This window comes from Bactrocera oleae, chromosome 5 (genome assembly GCF_042242935.1).
Source record: "Bactrocera oleae isolate idBacOlea1 chromosome 5, idBacOlea1, whole genome shotgun sequence".
Classification (NCBI taxonomy): Eukaryota; Metazoa; Arthropoda; class Insecta; order Diptera; family Tephritidae; genus Bactrocera; species Bactrocera oleae.
The window spans coordinates 38622199-38646627 of NC_091539.1; the positions used below are offsets into that span (position 1 = coordinate 38622199).

General features: G+C 33.0%; 2 protein-coding genes across 2 annotated transcripts; one reads left to right on the forward strand and one right to left on the reverse strand.

Moving 5' to 3' along the window:
- Nucleotides 1–163: 163 nt before the first annotated feature.
- On the reverse strand, nt 164–4035 carry Glos (Gaulos). Its single transcript, XM_014236587.3, has 4 exons — nt 3787–4035; nt 1714–3726; nt 969–1135; nt 164–903 (listed from the first exon to the last, which is right to left on the reverse strand). Exons 1-4 carry the CDS (start codon nt 3926–3928, stop codon nt 445–447), a joined length of 2781 nt encoding a protein of 926 aa, XP_014092062.1. The 5' UTR covers nt 3929–4035; the 3' UTR covers nt 164–444.
- Nucleotides 4036–4359: 324 nt separating this feature from the next.
- Nucleotides 4360–8023, forward strand: LOC106618714 (N-acetylneuraminate (7)9-O-acetyltransferase). Its single transcript, XM_014236565.3, has 4 exons — nt 4360–4698; nt 4781–4877; nt 5029–5787; nt 5847–8023. Exons 1-4 carry the CDS (start codon nt 4527–4529, stop codon nt 7306–7308), a joined length of 2490 nt encoding a protein of 829 aa, XP_014092040.2. The 5' UTR covers nt 4360–4526; the 3' UTR covers nt 7309–8023.
- The last annotated feature ends 16406 nt before the right edge of the window (nt 8024–24429 follow it).

The following is a 24429-nucleotide window of genomic DNA, read 5'->3' on the forward strand; positions in this document are numbered from 1 at the left end:
TCGAGACAATGCACCGTCCCAATTAATGTAAACGATAGAAATTTAAATGAGTTTAAATAAAATATGTTTTAGACTATTTTAACTATATTTTATCTAATATTTATATTTGAAATTACTTACATAAGGTAATCTTAAATAAAATAAATGTTTCATATTAAATAAATTTTTGTTCATAAGCTGCTTTATTAGCTTAATTAATTTTTCATGTATGTACATATATGTATATAATAATATATAATTTTATATTTTCTTCAAAGTTGTACAGCTTAAAATTCTATTCTTTCAGTAAGTTGCATACGAAACTAAATATTTTAAATAAACAAATTTTAATAACAAAATTTTTAATTTGTTTCAGGAATAAATTAAAATTTAATTCATAGGATGCCCAAATTTAATAATTAAAGTAATTCATTTTACTTTTTTCAAATAGTAAAGGTAGTCGAATTAGGTTAATAGTTCAGTTACTAACGCTTGAAATTTTTCCAAGAACATTTCTTTCCCTTGACAGTCTTTCATGTTATCGATGAATTTGCGCACAGATTTCACTATGTTGTCCTCATCCTTCAATGGTTGCGCACAATATCGCATGATATCAAGAAGTAAAGCAGTAAAACTTATAAAGACTTCTTCATATAACTGTGCTGGTGCTGAATCGATAATTTTCAACACCTTGAGCATTAATTTTTCAATTTTTTTCGTATCATTTTTTAATGGTGACAATACAAATTTTATTACAATATTTGCGTAATTGGTTAGGCAGTGACGATAATTATTAATTGCATTCGGATTATCTGTTTCTACAACAACGCCACTTAAAATGATCATCACATCGGAGATGTGAGGCAAGAGACGTTCACTACGGGCCAGCCATTCCGTCTCTTTCATGGTGCAACGTACGTAATTCTGGGACAAGCAAAAAAAAATATAATTAGTTTCAAAAATTAACCACGCAAGTAATATATGATTACAATAATAAGGAACATTTCAGCCTCTGATTTGTCTTCAATTTCCAAACGTATGAGAAAACGATCGAAGTCCACCGCCGGTTGTTCTGGTGTCTGTGAGAATTTTTGGAAGTAATATTGAGTTATAGGTCGATATGAATCTTTAATGACTTTGGTAATCCATTTTCGGTCTATAATGACAAAAATATAGAATTCATAGTTAAAAGAAAGATGTATAGGCTTAAGTAGGGTTATACCTTTCTTTCCAATTAAACAAGAATTTTCCGAGTATTTTTATACCTGCCTTACATTATATTTCAAAACTCTAAAGCGTTTTTCAAAGTCGGTGCATTTCATGACAGTAGTTTTAATACTGCACTGTTGACATTTTTAACGCTATTTTTGTACATAATTTACGAAGTAACACTTAAGTTTTTCAAATTTTTTGATATCTCAATTCACAATAACAAATTAGTTGATTTTTTTTTTGCAAAAAATAGCGTTTTTTCCTTTTAACCAAAAGGTAAATTAACTCCAAAAAGTTAAAGATAGAAATTTCGAAAAACTCACCTCAGCGTTACCTATATAAAACGAATATATCCTCCATGAAAATTTAACAGAATATTCTTCAAATGTCACACTATAATGTATCATTGGGTTTCAAAGCAGATTTTATGTTTTATAAAAAATAATCATAAAAATGGGGCTTATATTACACGAATCAACCCTACTGCCCCCCTAATATTTATATTGGTTTTGCAGTACTAACCTTTTTCGGTAGCCACGGGCAGAAACCTTTTGGACGTGTACTGTATAAACTGTATGCATTCACGCACCAATTCATCCCGTTCATCCGTATAAGTGATAAGATCCCAACGAGCCTTATCCATAATTTGTGCGGCCATCAGTAACACTGGTGCAGTAACTTCACCAAATGCTAGCGGTTTATTCGACTGTGTTTCTCCGTGCGCTGCAATTAAATTCAACGCATTCACAACTGGCAGCAAATGTCCAAATCGTTGAGCATCTAACAAAGCATTAACGTTTTTATTCATAAATTGTTTCAAAAATTCTGTTTTTCGCGAAGGATGGTACAAAACGAAATATATTTCACACAATAGCTCAGGAAACTTTTTTTGTTTTAGCTTGTCAGAATCATGCATCGCATTTTCGAGCAATTCGTCAAAATATATATTACAAAATGGTCGAGATTGTTGTACTGTTTTGCAAAAGTTGCGCACATGTTCCGAATTGTGGCAAGCACACTCAAAGAATTTGTCCCACATCTGAGACGGGTTCTCGAAACAGAGCACCAGAAATTGCTGGAAATCAAATGAGCTGACGTATTTGTTGAGAAACTCAGTTACGCGTCGTTGGTAGTCATCCTGACAACAAATATTAGTGTTTTTGCCGAATGTTTTCGTTTGATAGGCCAACAATTGTAATATATCTTCAGATTTAAAATTCTTTATACCCAAAAGTATTAACGATGTCAAAGATTCAAAATCATTAGGATCTATTTGCATCTTCTCGCTCTTTTCGCCTTCCCCGCCACCTTCTTCACCTTCATTGTCGCTAGCTTGTAATTGTGAAAGCTGTGCTGATTGCTTGATAAAATCCAAGGCCAATTGACAATTATTTGGCGTCAGCAACTTTATATATTCTTTAATGGCTTCCAGGCATTCTTCATTGCCGAGAGCAATGGACCGGCTAAAAATTTCATCGAACCATGCTTTTTTAACATGTTGCGGCGAGTTTTCATCTAAGTTACGTAAAATTTCTCCTAACGTTGCGCTTTCAATTGTCTCACTGAGTGTTCTCGGTTTAATAGCCAGTAGTTTTAGTTGCCCCTCGACATCGTGTCCAAATTTAGGATTTGCGCGCATACGTTCACCAACTTCATAAATCATTTCACCAATTGATAATTGTAATGTTGTTGTAGGAGTAATATCTACTTCAACCCAATACATGAATACATCTATTTTAACCAACATAACATTATATTGTAATGAGTTGAGGAGAGCTTTTATTATCTTTAATTGCTGCTCTTTAAGCGCATCCGAGGACTTTGCTGCTTCTTCATCTGGCACAGGCGGACATATTTCTCGACCAATTTCATAAATATCTACATTTATATTTGGCTTTGCTTTCTCTGGCAATTCAAATAAATCAAATGCAAACAATGTCATTTGAAGGAGGTGTTTTAAGGCAAAACCAGAGTATCGGAAAAATTCCAATTTACTGAATTGCTTAAATTTTTCAGAATCAGGTGTATAGAATTGTCGGAGTAAATTCATGCTGTAATCATACAATTTGTTGTAAATTATTTTTTTATCTACCATATCAATCTTGCGATATTCGGAACGTGATATGCAAATGAGTAAGGAACGCATTAGCTGCTCTACTTTTTCCAAAACGTCATATGGATCTTCAATAAATTTCATTGTATCTGCAGCGGTCTCAAAATACTGGAAAGCAAACCAACAAGGAGTATATGAGAGTGCCTCGTAGAAAAACTGATCTAGTTCCAACTCCCACACGAGTGTTACTAACAGGAATTTAGGTAGCAAAGGACACTGCTCCAATACATGTGCAAATGTGGGGTCACTGTGTAAATTATATTTGTAAGTAGCGTCGGTATTAGCAAATAAGAATATCAAAATTTTGCGAAGTTTTTGATGGGCCTTCGCCAATGGTTTTTTATTCTCCGAATCAATTAATTGCCGATCAAGTAATGTTTGCTGAAGACGACGGACTAATTCGTTGATAATTAATTCATTGCCTATCAATAGTGTTTTGGTTCTTTTAAAATATTTCAAATTATTAGTTAGTTATAACTTACCGCCACGGAAATATACTTTAGAGAATGGTTTCACATGTTTGTTGCAGTAAAGTAATACCGATTTCGTTTCGTCGAATTCCTCGCAATAATCCATCGCTGATTCTTTGTCAAACAATGCCAAGGCTTTGTGCAAATCACGCATTTGTATATTATTTAATTTAAAATATCATATAAGATATTTTTCCTATACGTGCAAAATCTGTTTACTTCAAAATTACAGAAACCCAAAAGCAGAGAATGTAAAATATACAAAATTTGATAGATTGAATAGTGTTACCAAATTTTACCACTCACAAATGCTGCCTTTTTCGATGCTACAACCAGAGAATGTAAATATATAATCTACATTCTCTGCTACAACTAAAATTTAATATCATATAACCAAATTCAAATTTGGTAAACAATAAATGTGAAATAAATTAATAGATATGTATATGTATAGAAAGATATTTATAAAAAAATTGTAATTCCAATTAGTGTTTAGTTAGAATTTTTTGAACACTTCACTTATAGAATTTGTCGTCACTGGTTATCAGCTGTTTATTCCCCGGAAGGTGTGTAAACAAATAATGCAAAAAGAATTTTCCTTCCGCATTCATTTATATTTCATTGCATTTGCATAGTTAGGATAGAAAATTTATATGGGAAAAATTGAGAATCATTTTCCACAAGCAAAAAATGTACATTTTTGGTTTGAAATTTAATTTAAGTGAAAAGTAAAGTGTTGAAAAATTGGAGAAATGAGTGAAGTTTTAGAATTGAATCCATTAAACTGTGATGCCTCCGTATTGCCGCGGCCTACTAAAGCAGAACATCTCATTCAACAATTGAATGCGAATAATGCTAAAAAAGTGGCACTCTTATTGGTTCTTGGGTTCGTAGCATACCATGGTATTTTAAATTGGCAATATGGTAAGCGTTTGAGTCTTTTTTTAGCTTATGACACATTAAATGTTTATATGTTTATTTATATCTCCAACCTTATAAATATTAGGGAGCGATTCGTGTCAATGGCTGTTATCTAAAGGCCGTTTCAAGGGTGATAATGAATGGCAACCTTATGGTTGTATGATGCATAAATATACTGAAACGTAAGTACACTGTGTATATATACATATACATATATACCCCCACTTTAGAGCCATTCATCATTAATAACAAAAATTACGCGACAAAAGACAGTACCCTTTAACTTAATTACTTAAAATCGAAAGTTTTCTTTTTATTTCTTCATATATAAAGAGATACGCGCCGATGTCTCCGTTATTTAGCCTTTTGGGGTTATCGCAACAATTTCGTATTCATTGGTGATGAGAGTGTGCGAGAGCTTTATCAAAGCTTTATAAACCATTTACACCCTAGTGACGATGACAATATCTCTACAACTATTTTGGCTGTGCCAAAAGATGACAGTTTTGAAGAACGACAGCTTAATATGCGCGCACGTTATATATATGCTAGCCAAGTGAACTTGGCGTTGCTAGACACCTTAACCAAACTAGAAGATGTCAAAGAATTGCCAGTGATCCTCATATTGGGTTTTACATATCGCAACTTTCTTGCTAGCAATGTAACAGATGAACTTATAAAACAGTTTACGGACAACATAACGCGGCTGGTTGTGCCATTCGACCAGTTAGTAGCGCAAAAGACAAAAGTATTATGGAAACTACAAGACCGCATTAACGAGGAGAAGGTGGCGCAAACGTCTTGGAAGTCAGTACTGAACGACGATATTGATCGGTTAAACCAAGCTGCCTTATCTGTTTTCCGTTATTCGGACGCAGTGGTGTGGAAGGCAGCATGGCAAATAGCAAACGGGCTGGTCGACAGTGCTGTTAATGGTTTCAGAGTGAGTGATTTAGGGTTGCGCCACGAGGTGCAAATTTTGATCAATATGTACTGCAACGACTATATGAATTACAATGATGGTACATGTTGCGCTAGCGCAGAACCCTTTACCACTCTGCAAATTGTTTCCTACGCTATCTTTGGTGTGTGGTAGGTAAAAAATGAATTTCTAATTTATACTTGATATACAATTCTATAAATACTTTTAGTATTACTTTGGTTCTCGTAATGTTACTGCGTCGTTGGTTGCTACATTTGCGTGGCCATACGTTTTATACTCCGCTAACACAAATACCAACCTATCAGGACCTACACTCTAGCAGCGCCTCTGTGACGGGTTCGTTGTCAAACGGTTCAACGTCATTTGCACTGTCCATAACGGATTTTTTTACACCACTAGCAATGCTCGGTATTATTATGGCCTACTTCTATCTATGCGATCGCACCAATTTTTTCATGAAGGAAAATAAATACTATTCGGAGTTTAGTTTCTGGATACCTGTAGGTTATGTATTTGCTTTGGGCATATTTTTTACCGAGGAATCACGGTTTACAAAAGTGCTGAATCGCGATCAAACTGATGAATTGAAAGGTTGGATTATGCTTGTTGTACTCATCTATTATATGACTGGCGCACATCGTGTCCTACCCATACACATGCATATTAAACTACTTATCAGCAGCTATCTATTCATCACGGGCTATTCACATTTTAGCTATATGTGGCAAACCGGTGGCAATTCAGCTTTTGTGCGTTTCTTTCAAGTCATGTTTCGCCTGAATTTCGTCACAGTTGTTCTGTGTTTCTGCATGAATCGTCCCTATCAATTTTACTATTTTGTGCCGTTACTTACATTTTGGATGTTTGTCATATACTTCGTATTATCACTGCCGCCACGCATTAGCGCGCAATCAGTGGATTCATATCCGTTGCATTATTTGTACCTGGTTGCCAAATTCATAGGCTGTTTCAGCGTCATTACGATACTCTTCATGTCGGAAGTTTTCTTCGAACGCATTTTCCTTACACGGCCATGGAAAGCATTATTTGTGAGTACCGACGATGATATACACGAATGGTGGTATCAGTGGAAATTGGATCGTTACACTGTAACTTTTGGCATGATTACGGCCGCTTGCTTTCACATCGCACAAAAATATAGCATTTTCGATGACAACAATCACGGCAATCTCTTTGCACGACGCACATCCATCACCATTACGTTGCTTGCTCTGCTTGGTGTCGGTTTGTACACGACATTTTCTTTTCTTTGCCGCAATGAACAGGATTGCGAAGAGATACACTCGTACATTGTCTTCATACCGATCGTGGGGTACATTGTGCTACGCAATATATCGGGCATATTACGTACGCGCTACTCCACTTTTTTCGCGTGGTTCGGTCGCATATCGCTGGAGTTGTTCATTTGTCAGTACCACATTTGGCTAGCTGCTGATAGACATGGCGTGCTAGTGCTACTACCTGGCTTTCCCACTCTCAACATGATCGTTACGTCGTTCATATTCGTGTGCGCATCGCACGAAGTGCATCGCATTACGCAAACGCTGCTGCCTTATGCAGTGCCCAATGACTGGAAGTTGGTCATGCGCAATTTCGTGATATTTTTGATTATATTAATACCGGTGGGACGCGCGGATGGCATGTTTTAAACCTGCCTGTCATAATAGCACCAATGCGTTATTAGCTTGTAAGAAAAAGGTTAAAATAACAAAAAATTTAAAAAAACATGATAATTAAAATTCTTGTCTAACAATTAGCATATCTAAAAAATTATCGCTTGGAGATTGAAGCAGTAAGCACATGGGCATATACATGCCTTCCATAAAGTCTGTATACACATGTGCTTATATACACATACATATGTATGTATACATAACACATTGTTCATTGTATGACATTTTGACCTCAAGGGTCGTTAACTTAAATTCATAGTATTGGCTTTTTTTTTAGTAATTTAAGCACAAAAGGCGTAGATTTGTTGATAATTGTATACAAGGTGTATGTGAGTCACACATATAGACATATATATATATGTACATATACATTCTCTAATACTTACGCACGCACCAAGCTTAATTGCAAATGTGAGAAATATATTTTGTACGCTAATTTATTGTTGTTTGTAAGTTTAGTTTAAGCGAGACTTAATTTTTTCGGATATAAAGCTGTTTGCGCATTTTTAGTAAATTAGTATATACGCTGATGTTAGTATGACCTGACGCCATAGCAAAAAAAATATGCAAAGATAAAATGTTCATTATTGTAAATGAGTATGTACTTATAAAAATAAGCAATCAAAGCGCTAAGTAATGATAACTGGATTATTAGAAATAAATAAATGCTTACATGCAATATACATATGTATTTATGTTACAACTATTTTTGTTTTTGTGGTAAGAATATTAAATTCTGATGTCGCGCTATATATTTTTTTCGTTAATTTGCAAATATTTTACAACTTTTTTTTTAATTTTGTAATTAAAGTCTTAAAAACTTTATAATCCTAATATGAAATTCTAATGTGCATTTGCACAGAGGCCAGCCGTGACGGGAAAATTTTCTATTAAAAATTGCGGTTATTTTCCGATAAAGTGAAAAAATTAATATTTTAAATCAAAAAAATTACAATGTGTTTGGGCAAAAAAAGGTTAGTTCATCCCATAAAGAAAATAAAATTGTTTCAAAAGAAATTTATAACAAGCCCGAAAATTAGGTTATTTAAATTTTTCACATACATTTTGAGGTTATGTGAAAAAGACGTAAATACAAGAGTTGTTGATCTTTTTACTACCTACAACTTTGGCATTTAACTTTTTTCCACAGAAGATAAACCGTTTTTAACCCGTAAAAATTCAACTACCCCCTCGCCTTTCTTTTCCCGACATCAGATCGCCCGTAAATAATTTTTCATTTTCGTTTTTTTATCTTCCATTTCCAATCGGTTTCACCCTACTATGTTTTTTGTTTTCAAAAGTTATCGACGCTGGTCTATATAGATCTACTATAAACATTTTTCGGTTATTATTTCATGTTTTTGGGATTTTGTTTTTAAATTCTTGTAATGAAAAAACAAATAATACTTTAAGTTTATTATTTTGCTGAGGTTTATAATTAATATTAGTTTAATAGCGAGCAAGAAATTCCTAATTTGACTCAGGTTGGAAAATTTTCTAGTTAAATCATTTTTAATTCCAATTCGAAATTAAAATTTGGAAACTTATTTTTTAATTCTAAAATCAGAATTAAAAATTGATAAAATTATTTTTTATTTAAAAAATTGGAGTAATAAATAAAAAACCAAATATTTTTTAAATCAAAAGCTAGAATGAAAGGGGACAAAAAGGAAATATCTTATAGTAATTAAATGTAAATAAGACAAATAGTGTTAAAATATGTTAACATTTTATTTCAAATAAATTTTTATTTTCAAAAAATAACCAAAATGGTAAAGCAGGAAGTTTGTAAACGCGAAATAATTTAATAGTCGAAGCACAATTTTTTTAATTTTTAATCCTTCCACCGGGTATATTAAGTTTGCCACGAAGTGAACGTCGGATACCCTATAAAATATACACCTACATACATAAATGGTCAGCAATCAACTTTTATTTGACAATATATATTTACAAAATTTGGCATATATTGTTCTCCGAGGTATATTATTCAGATCGGACAACTATTGCATATAGCCGCCATATAATCTGACCGCTCAAGTTCAAGGTAAGATCTTTTATTTTATGCACCTGTGAAGGGTATTACAGTTTCGGCCGAAATTAATATTTTTTCTTGCTTTTAATAAGATTTTTTCAGATAAAAAATTTTATTTTACAATCCGGTAATTAAAATTAAAATTATGGTGGTCCGATATCGGCAATTCCGACAAATGAGAAATGAGTTTTTTGGAGAGAAAAGGGCGTGCGCAAAATTTCAGATCGATATCTAAAAAATTGAAGGACGGACAGACAAACGGACATGGCTATATGTACTCAGCTGATCATGCTGATCATTTATATATACATATATTTTATAGCGTCTCCGACGTTTCCTTCGGGGGGTTACAAACTTTGTGGCAAACTATATAAAATAATCATCTGATATAATATAAAGAGAATAATAAAAAATAAGAACTAATAAGGAAGAATGTAATGAAAAAGAAAACGATTGAAAATATTCAAACCGATATACTTAAGTATATATTCGTATATACAAGTATGTACATAGTACATTTTAATATATACATACATATACCTATATATGTATACGTGCCGCATTCAGGTTATATCCGGTAGAAGCTCGCAATTTCCGAGCGAGTACCATCTCAGTTTTCCTTACCTCGTTTATTTAATGTGGTTTAAATCCAGTTTTAATTTTCCTGTGTGAGTTTTCTCATTGCGATCAAATATACTTTTTATATAAAAATACTATTTTAATGACATCCAATTTATTTATTCCAATAAGAATAAACAGCGATAAATATTTGTAGAAGGTTTGTGCATATAGGTACATAGCATATATAATATATACAAATTTAGCCACAAGTATACAGAATAACAAAATTATTATTTATTAATTGAAGTATCCTCTAGAATACCTCTCGCTATTTGAATTTTTTATACAACTTGATAATAAACTAGCTATTTGACTTGAAAATATAGTGTTTAAAGACTATCATAGTATTTTCTAAAAGTAAATTTTCAAATACTCTGTGCTTAGAATATATGCGGATACCATCCAGCGCTTTGTGGATACATCGATGTGAGGACTTAAGTTCTTCTTCTTGGCATCACTGCGTATTCGTAGATGAGAAAGTTTTATATTCTCGAAAAGTCTGCTTTGGGTTTCAGTCCCCCTGCTACAGTTGTTTCAGTTGTTTTTGAAGTCAGTTGTTTTTGAAATTTACCATTGATTTTTCTGATATGTTTATTCTGAGTGGAGGCATTTCAGTTCGTTTTGCTACCTAGAGTAATGAAATTTTCTTGTTACAATTCTTATCCTTGGTAATGTCGTCCGTCTGAGGCTCATTTTCTTTCTGACATCTAGTCGCTGAAGAGTCTCATACTCCAAACGCTTATCAGCTTTACTTTACCATACTACTACCATACTTTTGTTAATACTTCCTGTAGCCCCTCCATCCAGGACGAGCTTAATGAATTTCGTAGCCGCAAAGGTCAATTATGGGCTTTCTTTCTACTTTCTATCGAAATAAATAAATTTTGTGTTCCGATAGGGTAAGTTTCGATGAGACTTTCCATTATGGAATTGTTCTATTTGTCAGGTCATTATTGAGAACTTCTTCTCTTACTCTCGTTCTCTAAGGGTATAATAATCTACGTATAGATTACGCTTAAATATAAACGGAGATGCCACTTAAGCTCATAAATGCTGTTTACCTTTAATGATGTCAAAGCCTGGATTTTACCCGATTTTCGTTAAATAATGCAGTTGTGTGTGAGTATATGGTATACATATATGGCTTTCCATGGTTTCCAATAAAATCAAACCCAAATACGACTTAGACATTTTGAATTTTATTTACAATATATTTGAGAGTTTACTGTTTGTAATATATGTAATAGAAGTTCTGTGTGTTGTGTCGCTGACAAAAGAGATGGATTAAGAGTGTCTAACATTTTACGAATGTTACTGTGGCAACAAGTGGCGTTGGGAACAATACTCAACTCCTGTAAGAGAGAAAAAAATGAAATATGAGAGAGTTGCGTAAATCCAATATAATCCCATTCCGCCTTATCAACGACATGAATGTCTCCTCAAAGCTGCAGACTTTGTAGCTCTTCGGTTACAATTTTTTAAATTAAAAAATGGAGCAGACTCACAGAGCTGTAAGCCGATGTTGGATATATTGTGCAATAAATAAAATTGTTTAAACTTCAAATTCAAAATTCGGGAACGGAGAACCCAAACCACGATTTTGTTTTAATGGACTAGATCATTTTCCCCTCTTCCTCTATTTGAAAATATTCTCCGCAAATACCAATCCAAAAATTTTCAAAATGAATCGCTCATTATTAAATTCTATAAATGTTCATTATATTTATATATTTTATAAACAAAATGCCTCTAAAAAAATTTATTTTTTACTTGCATGTGCATATAACGCCATAATTAAATCAATCAGGGTTGTTCACTTTAATTCAATTTAAAAGATGCGATAGTATACTTGTTTATTTCAATTATGTTAAAAATAAATCAATTCATAAATAAAAATGAATATTTATAAACATAAACGTGGGTTCAAAATTCAAAAATAAGAAATATAATTTTGAGTATATATTCATTCAAATTTATATCAGATTGAAACCTATTGAAAATGAAAGATAAATTAACAAACATGAAAGGAAAAATAATTTACGAGCGATTTGAGGTCGGGAAGAGGAAGCGGAGGGGTTGAATTTTTAGGGTTAAAAACGGTTTTACTCGGTTTCCGGCAAAACTACGAGTCCTATAGCAATAGAAAAATCAGAAAATGATTTTACGATGCTGCTATTACGAAATAATAAGTAGATGAGATAAAAAAAAGCATTTGAATCATTTTGGATTTTTAAATCGGCAATAACTTTTTCACCTTTATTCGCAAATAATATTTTCACTGTATTGTACAGTTTTTTTTAAAGTATTAAATACGATTTCATAGCCCCAGCAACGTATGACCGGCTCTACTAGTACTTATAAAACATCATACTGATTTTTAAAGTACTTCGAAAAATACTTAATAAGCGATACCGTTACTTTATTCAGAACACTTACAAGCCTATAAATACTCATACAGTTATGCTTACATGCATACACGAGTACATAGTGGTTATAGAAACCACCGAATAGCTTTTATTTTTATCTTATATGTTTCAGCAAACAAAATTAGGAAAACAACTTGTTCGTGGGGCGCACGTGGCATACATTATTTGCACATATTAAGCATAACTAGGGAGACAACTATTTCCCGCATGTTAGACAACAACAATAATTGAATAGAGAGTTTGTAACTGAAAGCTGTGAGCAATACTATAAATAAGTGAATCAACACATTTATGGCATGCGCGCCTATGTAAATAAGTGTGTACGCATTTACGAGAGAAGGATACAAAAAAGAAACTACACAGATTTAAACCAAGATTTTTCGTTATACACTCAAGATCAAACTCGAGTAGAAATCGATAACAAACATTTTTCTAGGTTGGTACAACGTTTTATTAGGTTCGTTTGAATATTGATCCATATGTCAATTAGGATGTGTTTTGCAGCTATTTGTTTACTACGCGAAAATGTTGTCTTGTGATTTGTATATTTTTATTGCATCAATAAACTCATGGCCCGTAAAGAATTTAAATTCCCTAAAGTAAGAAAATCTTAGTTTTATAATTATTGATATAGGGTTAGAGGATACTTGAGTGTACACTGTGGTGTGAGGTGGCTGATCACCAAAGGTGGCGGGTGAACGTACTTAGAGTGCTATGTGCAGTCCTTTGTGTAGACAGATAAAAAAAGTATGCTTTAAACGCCTTGAACATATCACAAATTTTTTTAGGTGCTTTATTTATATTTCCGCTATTTCACCTGAAAGTCTAAAGGTATGAGATCCGAGGTATTTTTGCCTTGATCTGGCAAAAGCGAGTCATTCTTACGATTTACCTTGAGTCTAATGGTGGCAATATGTCGTAACTACCAGCCCAGGATTCAAACAGAACTTTTCCAGCTAGAGATCGATTGTGTATTTAGAGAGTATTGCTATGAATAAGGTTTATGCTTGGTTATTACTTTCAAACTACTTTAGCCAGGACTTTTACATAGTCAAAGTCACTAACATGAGCATAATCTAATTGAATATTTTACTAGATAGATCTCTGACTTCAAGCATTAAATGGCGATGACGTAAGAGTCTTCTGTTGTTTGATTACATAACTCACCGGATGCGCAGAGACTTTGTGAGATTTGTTACCAGCGGTTGGGAGGTCGAGGTTTTCGATTGAGTATTTATTGGTCATTATTTAATGGTTCTAGTATACTCAAGTGCAATATTTTGATGGAAGGTATTGCTAGGAATATTGTTTTCAAAGCTTTTAAATTCGCTAAGATAATACTCATGTAATAATATTTATTTCTTAGGGGCCTATTTTGTATCTTTACCGAGGTGTAACTTAATTTTTGCTCTATAGAGACTTATTATTTTGTCTGTGTTTCTATCTATAAGTATCATTACTTATATAAAAAAAAATCTATATAAATACACTATACTTTTATGAGGACTTTTCATATACGTAGTGATAAATGAATTGTACTTGCTAATGGATTAAAAACCATTATCAAATAAATATTTATGAGTGTACGTATTAAAATCTATCATCACGCACTCAACGTTTCGTACTGAATATCAAAAGCGATTAAAACATAAAAAATAAAAATATTTTTCTTATTTTCTTAGCACAACTTTTAGCTAAAATATACCCAAGATAATTGATAAATGCTTTATTTAATGTACACTGCATAAGTTCCACTACTAAAAGTGATGTGATTATTTGAAAATAACGCGGCGCCTGAATCCTGGGAGACTACTCAGCAAAGTATAGAAACAATCAACGAAACAGTCATGGCCATCAAGTCTCTTGACGTATTCCAAACGCGCTCATAACGACCGCTAATGCAGAAAATGGCTGCTACTTGGCATATTGATGTCACTCATTCGCCATGAACACCGCTCATAAAATAGCGTCCCTTTAATTTTCTGTAATTTGTATATGCTTTAAGTTTGCATTTCATATTTTATACAAATTTAATCATTCAACCATTACACAGTCGCTTATAAAATATTCATACAGCGTTTTAATAGCTCATAATTGTATATAATACACATGGATGTACATTTCAAGGAAAATAATTAAACAATTATTCGCAGTTTTTCATTTGCATTATGCTTCGATTAAATTCAATTGCATGCCAAGTTGTGAAAATACGTTATGTAGCTATTGGTTTTGTTGCATTTCATTTCAGCTGCACACACGCACTTTATTTACAGTACTCGCTAACTTATATATAGATTTAATATATGTATATGTATATATGTTTATATTCATTTAGCTGCTGGTCGACTGCCAAGTTTGTCCATTTTGTTTATTTTCACTCATAAATATGTATTGCTGTATGAGTTTGCAATTGTATTGTTTGTTATTTGTCATCACATGTCCCTTTTGGAACCGTTGCCTCTCAACAATATGCGTTGCCATCACTTCTTGTTTGTCTAGGCACTGTGGTTGGTATTTATTTCGATTTGTTTGTCCTCACATCTACATTCTTACATATATATATATGGGTATTACGGTATTTACGTATACATATATCTTGTGCTCGCTGTGTTTATTTATTTTGATTTATGCGCATTTTTGACTTTTGAACGAGTCAAATATATTTATTTGCAATTATTAAAAGCGCAATGGAGACAGTGTTGTGGAACGTACATAATTTCATTTACTCAGAACGAGTAAATTTATTAGGGTTTCCGATATTTTCCAAGTTAATTTCTTTTTGCAGACGCCTCTTGAAGTTTTAGGTTTTGCCCTAAAACAAATTATCAACGTAAACAAGCAAATCATGTTTCTTTTTTCATGTATATGCATAACGTGGGATTTTTTAATATTTTGACAATTTTTAATATTTTAAACAAGTAAACATACAATTTTGGAAAAAAAAAAAATAAAATTTACAATAAAAAATTTACATTTTACAAAAGCAAAATCGGAATGATTTTTCCATAAAACCATTACTTTAAAAGTTATACGCAGTTAAAGTTACACATCAAGAGTACTGCATTCATCAGTACACCATGTCGTATGAGCAACAAAGAATGTATAAATGCTCAAAGTTTTTAGACCAGACAACATTTACAAACATTGCGGCAAACTTAATATACCCTGTTCAGGGTATAAAAAAGGAAAAACGTACAGCGAAAAAAAACTCTGCGATAAAACCGTTGCCAACTTGCATCACCTCGCTTACTAAAAGCATTCAATCATAAATACTTTGCACATTTAAAACATCCAATCGAATTGTTGCAATTTTGCTAAATTTGTTCAAACCACAAACAAATTGTGTGTTCGTTTGCAAAATAATTGCATTATATACCGTTTCATTACGTTTTTGTCCAAATCAGCAGTCATTTTATTGTAATTAAAGGCTATTAAAAAACAATAATTTACACAAAGCAACCAAAATGGTTCAAATTCGGTTCGTATTGATTAGAGTGGTGTGAGGATAAGTAGCAGGATAAATAACCTTTTCAAGTTGGCGAAGGATAATTTACCATGATTGATCGGCTGAATAAATACATTCCAAGTGGAAAAGAGGATTTTAGGGAAATATTTTTGGTTCACTTATAGAACAGCATTAATTATTAACACGTAAATAAGAAGATTTTGCACATTTACGAGTATAAATGTGTGGCTTTAGTGAAAAACTGAATAAACTGTGAGTGAGGTTTAGTAGGCTTGAAGTATTTTTAGTTAATTTTAAAAATTAAATGTTAACATCATTTATGAACAACAATTTTAGTCATATTCCTGACGTCGCAGGAATGGCTTGCCTTACACTGCTGTAGAGGGGCTCTTGGAAAGATTTCAGGATTCTCATAAAAAATTATATTGTGGCACTATGAAACTGAATTCAAGCTTCCTTTTGAGAGGTGCGTATTCACTCCGACGGCGCTGAGCTCGCAGACATTATACCCAAGTTTATTCAAGGGGGTCTAACCTTGTTATCAATAGCGTCAAACCGTTTTGTGATCCGATTTGTTGGGTGCCTGCCCACAGCGGACTAGTCGAAAATTGCGAAGCCGGTGAGCTTGTTCAAGAAGTTCTCTGAACTCATTGCTCTTGAATCGGCTGGATTAGCTTATGATAGGCTCTAAGCGCTCCGTCAATTTGTGGTCCTTTTTTGATCCATATTTCGTAGTTTTGTGCATCACAATCGGATGACTTTTACTGTTGTTCAAGTATGATCCTTCGCTAACTCTTAACTTAATAAAGACTGGCTAGGTTCCTCTGCCTCTATCTCGAGAATGTCTTCTTCATTCCAAATATCTTCATACATGGTAGGTGTTAGAGAGGCGGAATCTAAAACTGTATTTTAGGTATTGAAAAAAGTGTATTAAAAAAGTCCTCATGAAACTCATTTAGTTGTTTGATGAAGACTTAAAACCTTAAGGACCCATAAGCCAAATAACTTCCATATGTGTCGATGCCATAAACAGTCCTGTTATTCAGCAAAGCAGAAACCTAGTAATGATGGTTATTTATCTTTATTATTATTAACATTAGAAATATAAAAAACCTCGTTCAAAAAACTTGAAGTGTTAAATTCCTTCTAATGTCCTATCAGAAATTTCCATTTAATAACCTAACACAAATTGTTTAATTTCCTTGAAGTTATGTAAATAAAGTAACATTTAAATACTTATCATTTTATTATGTGAGTAAATCATTAAGCTGACAACGAAGTAAACTTCAAACTTCCAGCTAAGTGAAGTGAAGAAAATCCACTCTGTCACTTTCAAATTTCAAAGTGAAAATCATTATTGATTGATGAGATGGGTTGAGGTGGTCGGTAGCTTTTATTATTTCAGGAACGAAAATTCACTCAGTCTTAATAATACGGAGGCATTATGGAGCTATGAAATACAAAATGACCTAAAGCGTTCAGCATTTCACTCAAACGACGAAAACTTTTCACTAATTTGTGAGTTGTTAATTTATTCAACTGGAAACCTTTGCGTACCATATTGTGGCTTCTGTAGTTTCAAAACGGTGAATGTAGACTTTGCGAATCTTTACAACTTTCATTTCAATTGCTTTAGTACATCAAGAAGGTTTTGGACATTTTTGCGTTTTAACAATTTAACGTTTTTAAGTGATCTAAGAAATAGTCACACTGAGTCTTTGCAGTTGTTGTTGGTTCAAAAAACGCTTCTTTAGTTTTCAAGCAATGAAAACAATCTAAACAAAGTTAATATACATAAATTTTGATTTATTACTTTATGAATATGCCATTATCTATTTCTATTTAATATCTGTTTCGTAAAAGAAAAATTAGTTAATTTCGGTTGCACCGTTTACTTTCACAGATGCATTTTTATATGTATAACTAAATCTGAAAACCTAACGGTTTTCATTCAATGAACAAACGTTTTGCTAGTAATTTCTAGCTACCTTGTTTGGTACTAATAACTTTAAGGTCGAATCAAGGTTACTTAATAAGAAAAAAAAAACATATTTTTATGAAAATTCTGTTCTGGATTTTGATCGGCCATATTAATTGACAGCTACATACTATCGTAGTCCGATGATATCTTGTCAAATAAAAGTTTTTCTCTATAATAACTTAATTTTGACCGCTTAAGTTGTCTGCGATATCTTAAAATTGAAGGGTATTTACATACAGACGGACATGGCTAAAACGACATTTACTGGTATGAAGTGAGTATTAAGATTCAAATGGTTGAATGTTGGTAGGTAACATTTGTTGTGAACGAGCCTTAATTTTTTTTCTATTTGGTTGGCATGACATCTGTCACACATATTCAATAACCGTACAGTCATTGAACAAACAACATCATATTTTTTCATTGTGTTGAAGATGTCATATTTTGCACCGAAAAGTGATGATTTGCGGAAAGCATTAATTTTTTGTTTTCATTTGGAGAAAAGTGCTGCAAAGTCGCATCGAATGCTTGTCGAGGCAAATGGTGATCATGCTCTATCAGAAGCACCATGTAAAAGTTGGTTTTAATGGCTCAGAGAGAATAATTTTGATGTGAGAAATGAAATGAAGAACGTGGAAGATCACCAAAAAAGTTTGAAGACACCGAACTGCAAGCAATATTGGGTGAAGATGATACTTTGAGTCAGAAGCAAATGGCAGCCATGTTAAATATACACATATATTATATACAACAAACAATTTCAGACCGTTTGAAAGATATAGGAAGGATCTAAAAGTGTGGAAAATGGGTGCCACATTAATTGAATGAAAGACAAATAGAAAACCGAAAAAACACTTGAGAAATTCTGCTTCAAAGATAATTTGGTTACACGACAATGCACCTGCACTCAAAGCAAAATCGGTTCAGGATACAATCAAAGTACTTGGTTGGAAGCTGCTACCCCACTTGCCGTATTCATCAGACTTGGATCCTTCCGATTATCATTTATTTTCTTCAGTAGGACACGCATTGGCTGAGCAGCACTTCGATTCATTCACAGAAATCGAAAATTGGGTGTTCGATTGCTTTGCTTCAAAATACGAACATTTCTATTGGCATGGTATCCACAAAGGTGGTCAAAATATGTAAAAAGCAATGGTCAATAGTTTGAATACATTTTTTTTACTTTCCCATTAAAAAGTAGTATTTCATTTTCACAACAAAAAAAAAACTCTCATTTCATACCGGATAGCAAGTGTATATCAACATTTATATATATATTTACTTTATAGGATCTCCTAGGTCTTTTCTGGCTGTTAAAAACTTCGTAGCACAAATAAGACACCCTGTTCGGGGTATAATTAACCTAACTATGCTGCTCAATTTTTCTTTCTCATTGACCACTAGACCAATAATGCCTCTTGCTCAAAAAACTGAGCAAAAAGTATCTTCTTTATTCAGATGTGTGCTTTGTGTTAAAGTTACTTACACTAAGTTTTCAGAAATAGTGCTTCAGGCTACATACTGATAATGAGTATAAGTGGAAAAGCCGTGACACAGCTAAGTGGCAGTTTCGCTTCAAATTCTTTATATTATATTATACCTTTGCAGTCGCAAACACTTTATTGTCCAGTCAAAGCTGTAATATATATCCATATGTATTTACTCGCATAAAAGTCGGTCAACCATTACACAAGCCAATTATAAATTACTCTCTACTCATCCATATGCCATTAGCGCAGCTTTGCGCAGCATCTCAATTAACCGTGTAGTCAACTGCTTCAAAAGCATACAGTAAGGCTTTTACCAGTTCATCATTTAATTCAACCAAACCACTGACGGTCACATCATCATCAACATCAACATGCGCTTTGCCTTTGAATTAATTATATTCATTAGTATTTCAATTAAAAGTCTTGCAACAATGCCAACATGGCGCAAGGCCTTAAGCTGTCAGACAGTTTACTTATCTACCGCACTCCTGTCGCTGTACTTAATAGTTTTCTATTATCCTTCGCGCGTGCAACAAAACATGTATTTGCTCTCACAAAATATGCAACGCACATATGGAGGCATACATATGGAGCCGCTCAGTGACTTTTAATCGTAGAAACGTAGTTGCTAAAGCGACTTTTTAAAGAAATTGCTCATGGAAATTTATTTAGATGTGCTAATAGCTCAAAATTTGTGTGATTCTCTAGTGTATTACTAATATGGACAACACATATGTATGTATGTATTTTTAAATATACACATATTTTTTTTTTTTTTTTAATTTTTCACGCTTTTTGCTGAACAAACAATATTTTTTCTGACAGTCAGTACTTATTTGATCAATGAACCATTATATATATATACACAAAAAATAACCTCTGTGCCTCAAGATTAAATATTTCTAATTATTATTATTATTGCTTTTCTTTTATTTGTTTACTATTAATATTTTTTAACTTTTTAGAATTACGTATTTATTTTCCACAGGAACATACTTTAACAACGCGAGGTCGTATGAGCACAGCAAAGGTTCTGAGACTCAAATTTGTATCCTAAATTTATTACATACACATAAAATATAATAATGTTAAATCTTGCAAAATTATTTATGGCTTATCATTTCACAAGTTTTTAAGTCGACTCCTTGGTATTGACATCCAGATCCACCTTCTACCTTTACTGTTACACTTATCCGGAGAAACTCTGCATTGTGTGTATGTAGGGCAGAACTTCGTCCGAATTGTGGTTTGATTTGGCAAAATTCTTCTTTTAAATATTTATAAACTCTTGAAATTGGTTTTATGGGAAATAAGAAGATTATGGGATGGAAGATATTTCAGATATAGTTGAAGAGTTATGAAATTTTTATTTCTCACGGTGTAGGCAAATATCAGGTCAAACGTATAACTAAGAATTAAAAAAAAGTTTTTTTTTTTTAAACTAACATTTTTCGCGTTTGCGTACTTTATTCAAACCACATAACAAAATTTAAAATTTTTAATTTTTAATCTCAACATCGGGATTAAAAAATGAAAACCAACCGGAAGCTTGAAATTGTTATATAACTATTATCAATTTTTTTATATAAAGTATTTGAGGGCTAGGGAATATTTTGACTTAATTTTATCCAGTTTTGGTATTACGACATATCATTACCAGAAATAGAGGATCTCTTAATTTCTTATCACATATTGACTAATATCTAAGGCATGTAGTTAAGCGGAAGTTTGAAAATCCCTATATTAGGTATATGGGAGAGGTTTTGTCCTGATTTCATGCATTTTAAGCAAGAGGATGCACTGTTAAATATATTTCTTACATATGTATTACCCGATAGTTGCGATATAAAGTCAACTGGAAGTTCGAAAATATTTATACTTGTATTAGATATATAGCGGCTAAGTAAAATATTGGCCCGATTTACTCCTTTTTTGGCACAAAGGCATGCACAATTTCCATACTAGACTTCATGTATGTTTGGTAAAAATCATGCACTGGGACTCATTCATATTTGGTGACTGGGTCCTTAAAAAGTTATAGTCCGATTTCGATAACTTTTAGGTGTAAAACTAAATACCTTGCGCACTATTTGTATAAAGTTTTGTTTCGATGATGTTTGATTTGTATACTGTAAAAGAATCAGATTTAATAAAATGTTTGTTATTGTTATATGGGAAGTAGGTGTGTATGTCATCCCGGATGCCCATTTTCACAGAGTATGATTGGTATGTTTGGGTAATCTTACACACCAAATTTGGTGGAAATTGATCAAGTATTTCTTGAGATATAGGATTTGTCATAACGTTGGGCGGTGCCACGACCCTTGTAAAATTTTTCCAACCGCTCCTATAAAACTCTTTGATACCATCTTGATTGTAAAATTCAATGCTTCCAACATAACCGTTATATGGGGAGTGGGCATGGCTATTATCTGATTTGACCCATTTTTACAGTATATGATGGAATGTTAAATATAATTCTTTTCAGCATGTTTACTTGATTTAACTTCAGCGATTTGGAAGATATGTACATCAAACCATTAGGGGCGGGACCACGCCCATATTTAAAAAAATTGTACCCCAAAAGTGTTCCTTGCTACTGCGTCCCTCTACCAAAGCACAGTTTTGTATCTTAACTTAGTGCTTAGTTATGAGACTTTATAAGGTTTCGGTCAATGGTGTTTTGTGGGCGTGGCAGTTGTCTTTTTACGCCCATCTGCAGTATCAGTAGTCATTTGTTGTATATGCATATGTAAGATAACTTTATATCTATCCCGTTTAGTTTTAAATGATACAAACAACCGGTAGGAGAACAAAACTATTATACTATGTAGCGACATACATATACATATACGTATATAGGTATTTCGAGATTGTCTGATGGGTGGCTTCATCTGAAATTATGGCTCTCTCACTTTTTCAATTTAAAATTTTTAAATTTTTCCATGCTTCATTATATGAAATATCTACTATATATATACATATAATATATATGTTACCATCCAAATATAGGCAGGTGCAATAAATGCTGCTATGTTTACTATATACGAGGGCTGCTATATAGTTGGGTGGCTTAGGCAACACTAAGTGTTGCCAGGTGCAATATGACATCTCCATTGGAAAGTTTGACATTTTTTAGCATAACATCACTCAGAACGTTTTGTCATTTAATCGTGAATTATTTTATTTACAGGGAATTAAAAAATTCATCTCGGCCAAAAAATGGAATTAACTCGTGAACATTTTCGTGCGATCATTTTTCACAATTTTCGACGTGGATTATCACGACAAGAGTGTATCGATGAAATAAAATCTTTGTATGGCTATGAAGCACAAACACGCACAAAAACAGCCGTTGTGCCAGAAAACATCGATGCCGTACGTGAACTGATAATGCAAGACCGTCATGTAACATACCTTCAGATAGGGCATGCCTATGCATTTCTCCCACCAGCATACATTCGATATTGCATGAACATCTGGCCGTAAAAAAGGTTTGTTCTCGTTGGATCCCGATCGCTCAAAAAAAGGCTCGTGTGGATTGGTGTAAAGAAATGCTGAAAAAATACGATCGCGGTGCTTCAAAAGATGTTTAAAAGATCGTCACAGGTGACGAATCATGGATCTATGCGTATGAGCCCGAAACAAAACAGCAATCGACCGAAAAAAAACCATTTTCGTTGATAAATATTCGTATTTTCATTATTAGGCCAGAAATAAATATAGCATATATATATATCCTCGTATAAGTATACAAATGTATGTTCAGTGCATCTGTATGTGAATATATTTCCCAATCGGGAGTATTATAATTGAATTTACACCCAAAGTGTGAATTGCCCTAATAAAATTTGAATTTTTTTCAATTGAGAAAGAATCTGTATGCATATTTTCAAGAGAGAAAAATTAAAGAAAATTCATCTCAATGGAAGGTAGCAAATTATTCAAATGCAAAACTATGATTTCCTAACTTTGAGCATTAAAAGTATTGCTGAATAGTTTTTGTGTTCACTGAAGTACCTTTATTATCCAAATATGCAAGGTAATTGAACTTTTACTCAAAATTTTAACTTTCATTTTGGAGTTTTTCCATATTTTATTTAGGCACATAAAAATGTATGATTGAAAAGTTTTCAGCTATGTAAAGGAAATCCAAACAGCATACTATAAATAAAGAAAATAAGTAAGCACAAATAGACAGCAACTAATACACAGCTTTTGCCGGCACATGTTAACACGCCTGTGCATATGCTACACAACATTCAACGTTTTCAGTAAAAGCACAACCGCTTGCTTGTGTGCAAGATATTATATGTGCAGTCGCTAACACATGTTGTTGTTATTACAAACTTTGCATGTCTGTGTTTGGTTGTGCAGCATTGCACGTTCGGATTTTATGACTATATATGTATATATATATAAGGACAAGGCGATCCTTCCTCATGCTCTCTACCGAAGTTTGTTAATATTTTTTTGCTTCGTTTTTTGTTTTGCTTTTGCTTTTCTTGTTTGTTTTGATTGTGCAGTTGTGCAGCAAAAGGCGTAAATGAGCTTATTCCACATGAAATGTGGCATGCAACACGAGTAATGTACAGACATAAAGCTAATATGCATTGCAAGCGTCAACATTCGCACACACATTCGCTTGAGCATTTATGGATATTTAAATGTGTAAAGACAAATCAAAGTAGTTTCCAAACTAAAACAGCGAATGTCAGAATTTGTTTTTGCATTTGAAGAAACTCTGTCATTGTAATAAATTAACAAATATGAAGTTATACTAATCAGTATAATAATAATGCAAAGTAAAGTCATTTGATTAAACTAGGCGTTCTTGAGTCTTCTTTCTGCTCCCAAAGTGTGTAGAGTATACATATATATATGTTCCAAAACTCCCGTAAACACGGTACATTTCAATTCTAGACTCAATGAACTCGAGTTATCTCGTGAAACCTTACAACTCATACTTACGTACAACCTTAACTACCTAATATATACTCTCTCAGAGCCTAACCATCTAATAATCATTAACCAATTCTTATGATCCTCTTCATTGAAATAGGTAGTTTCGGGGA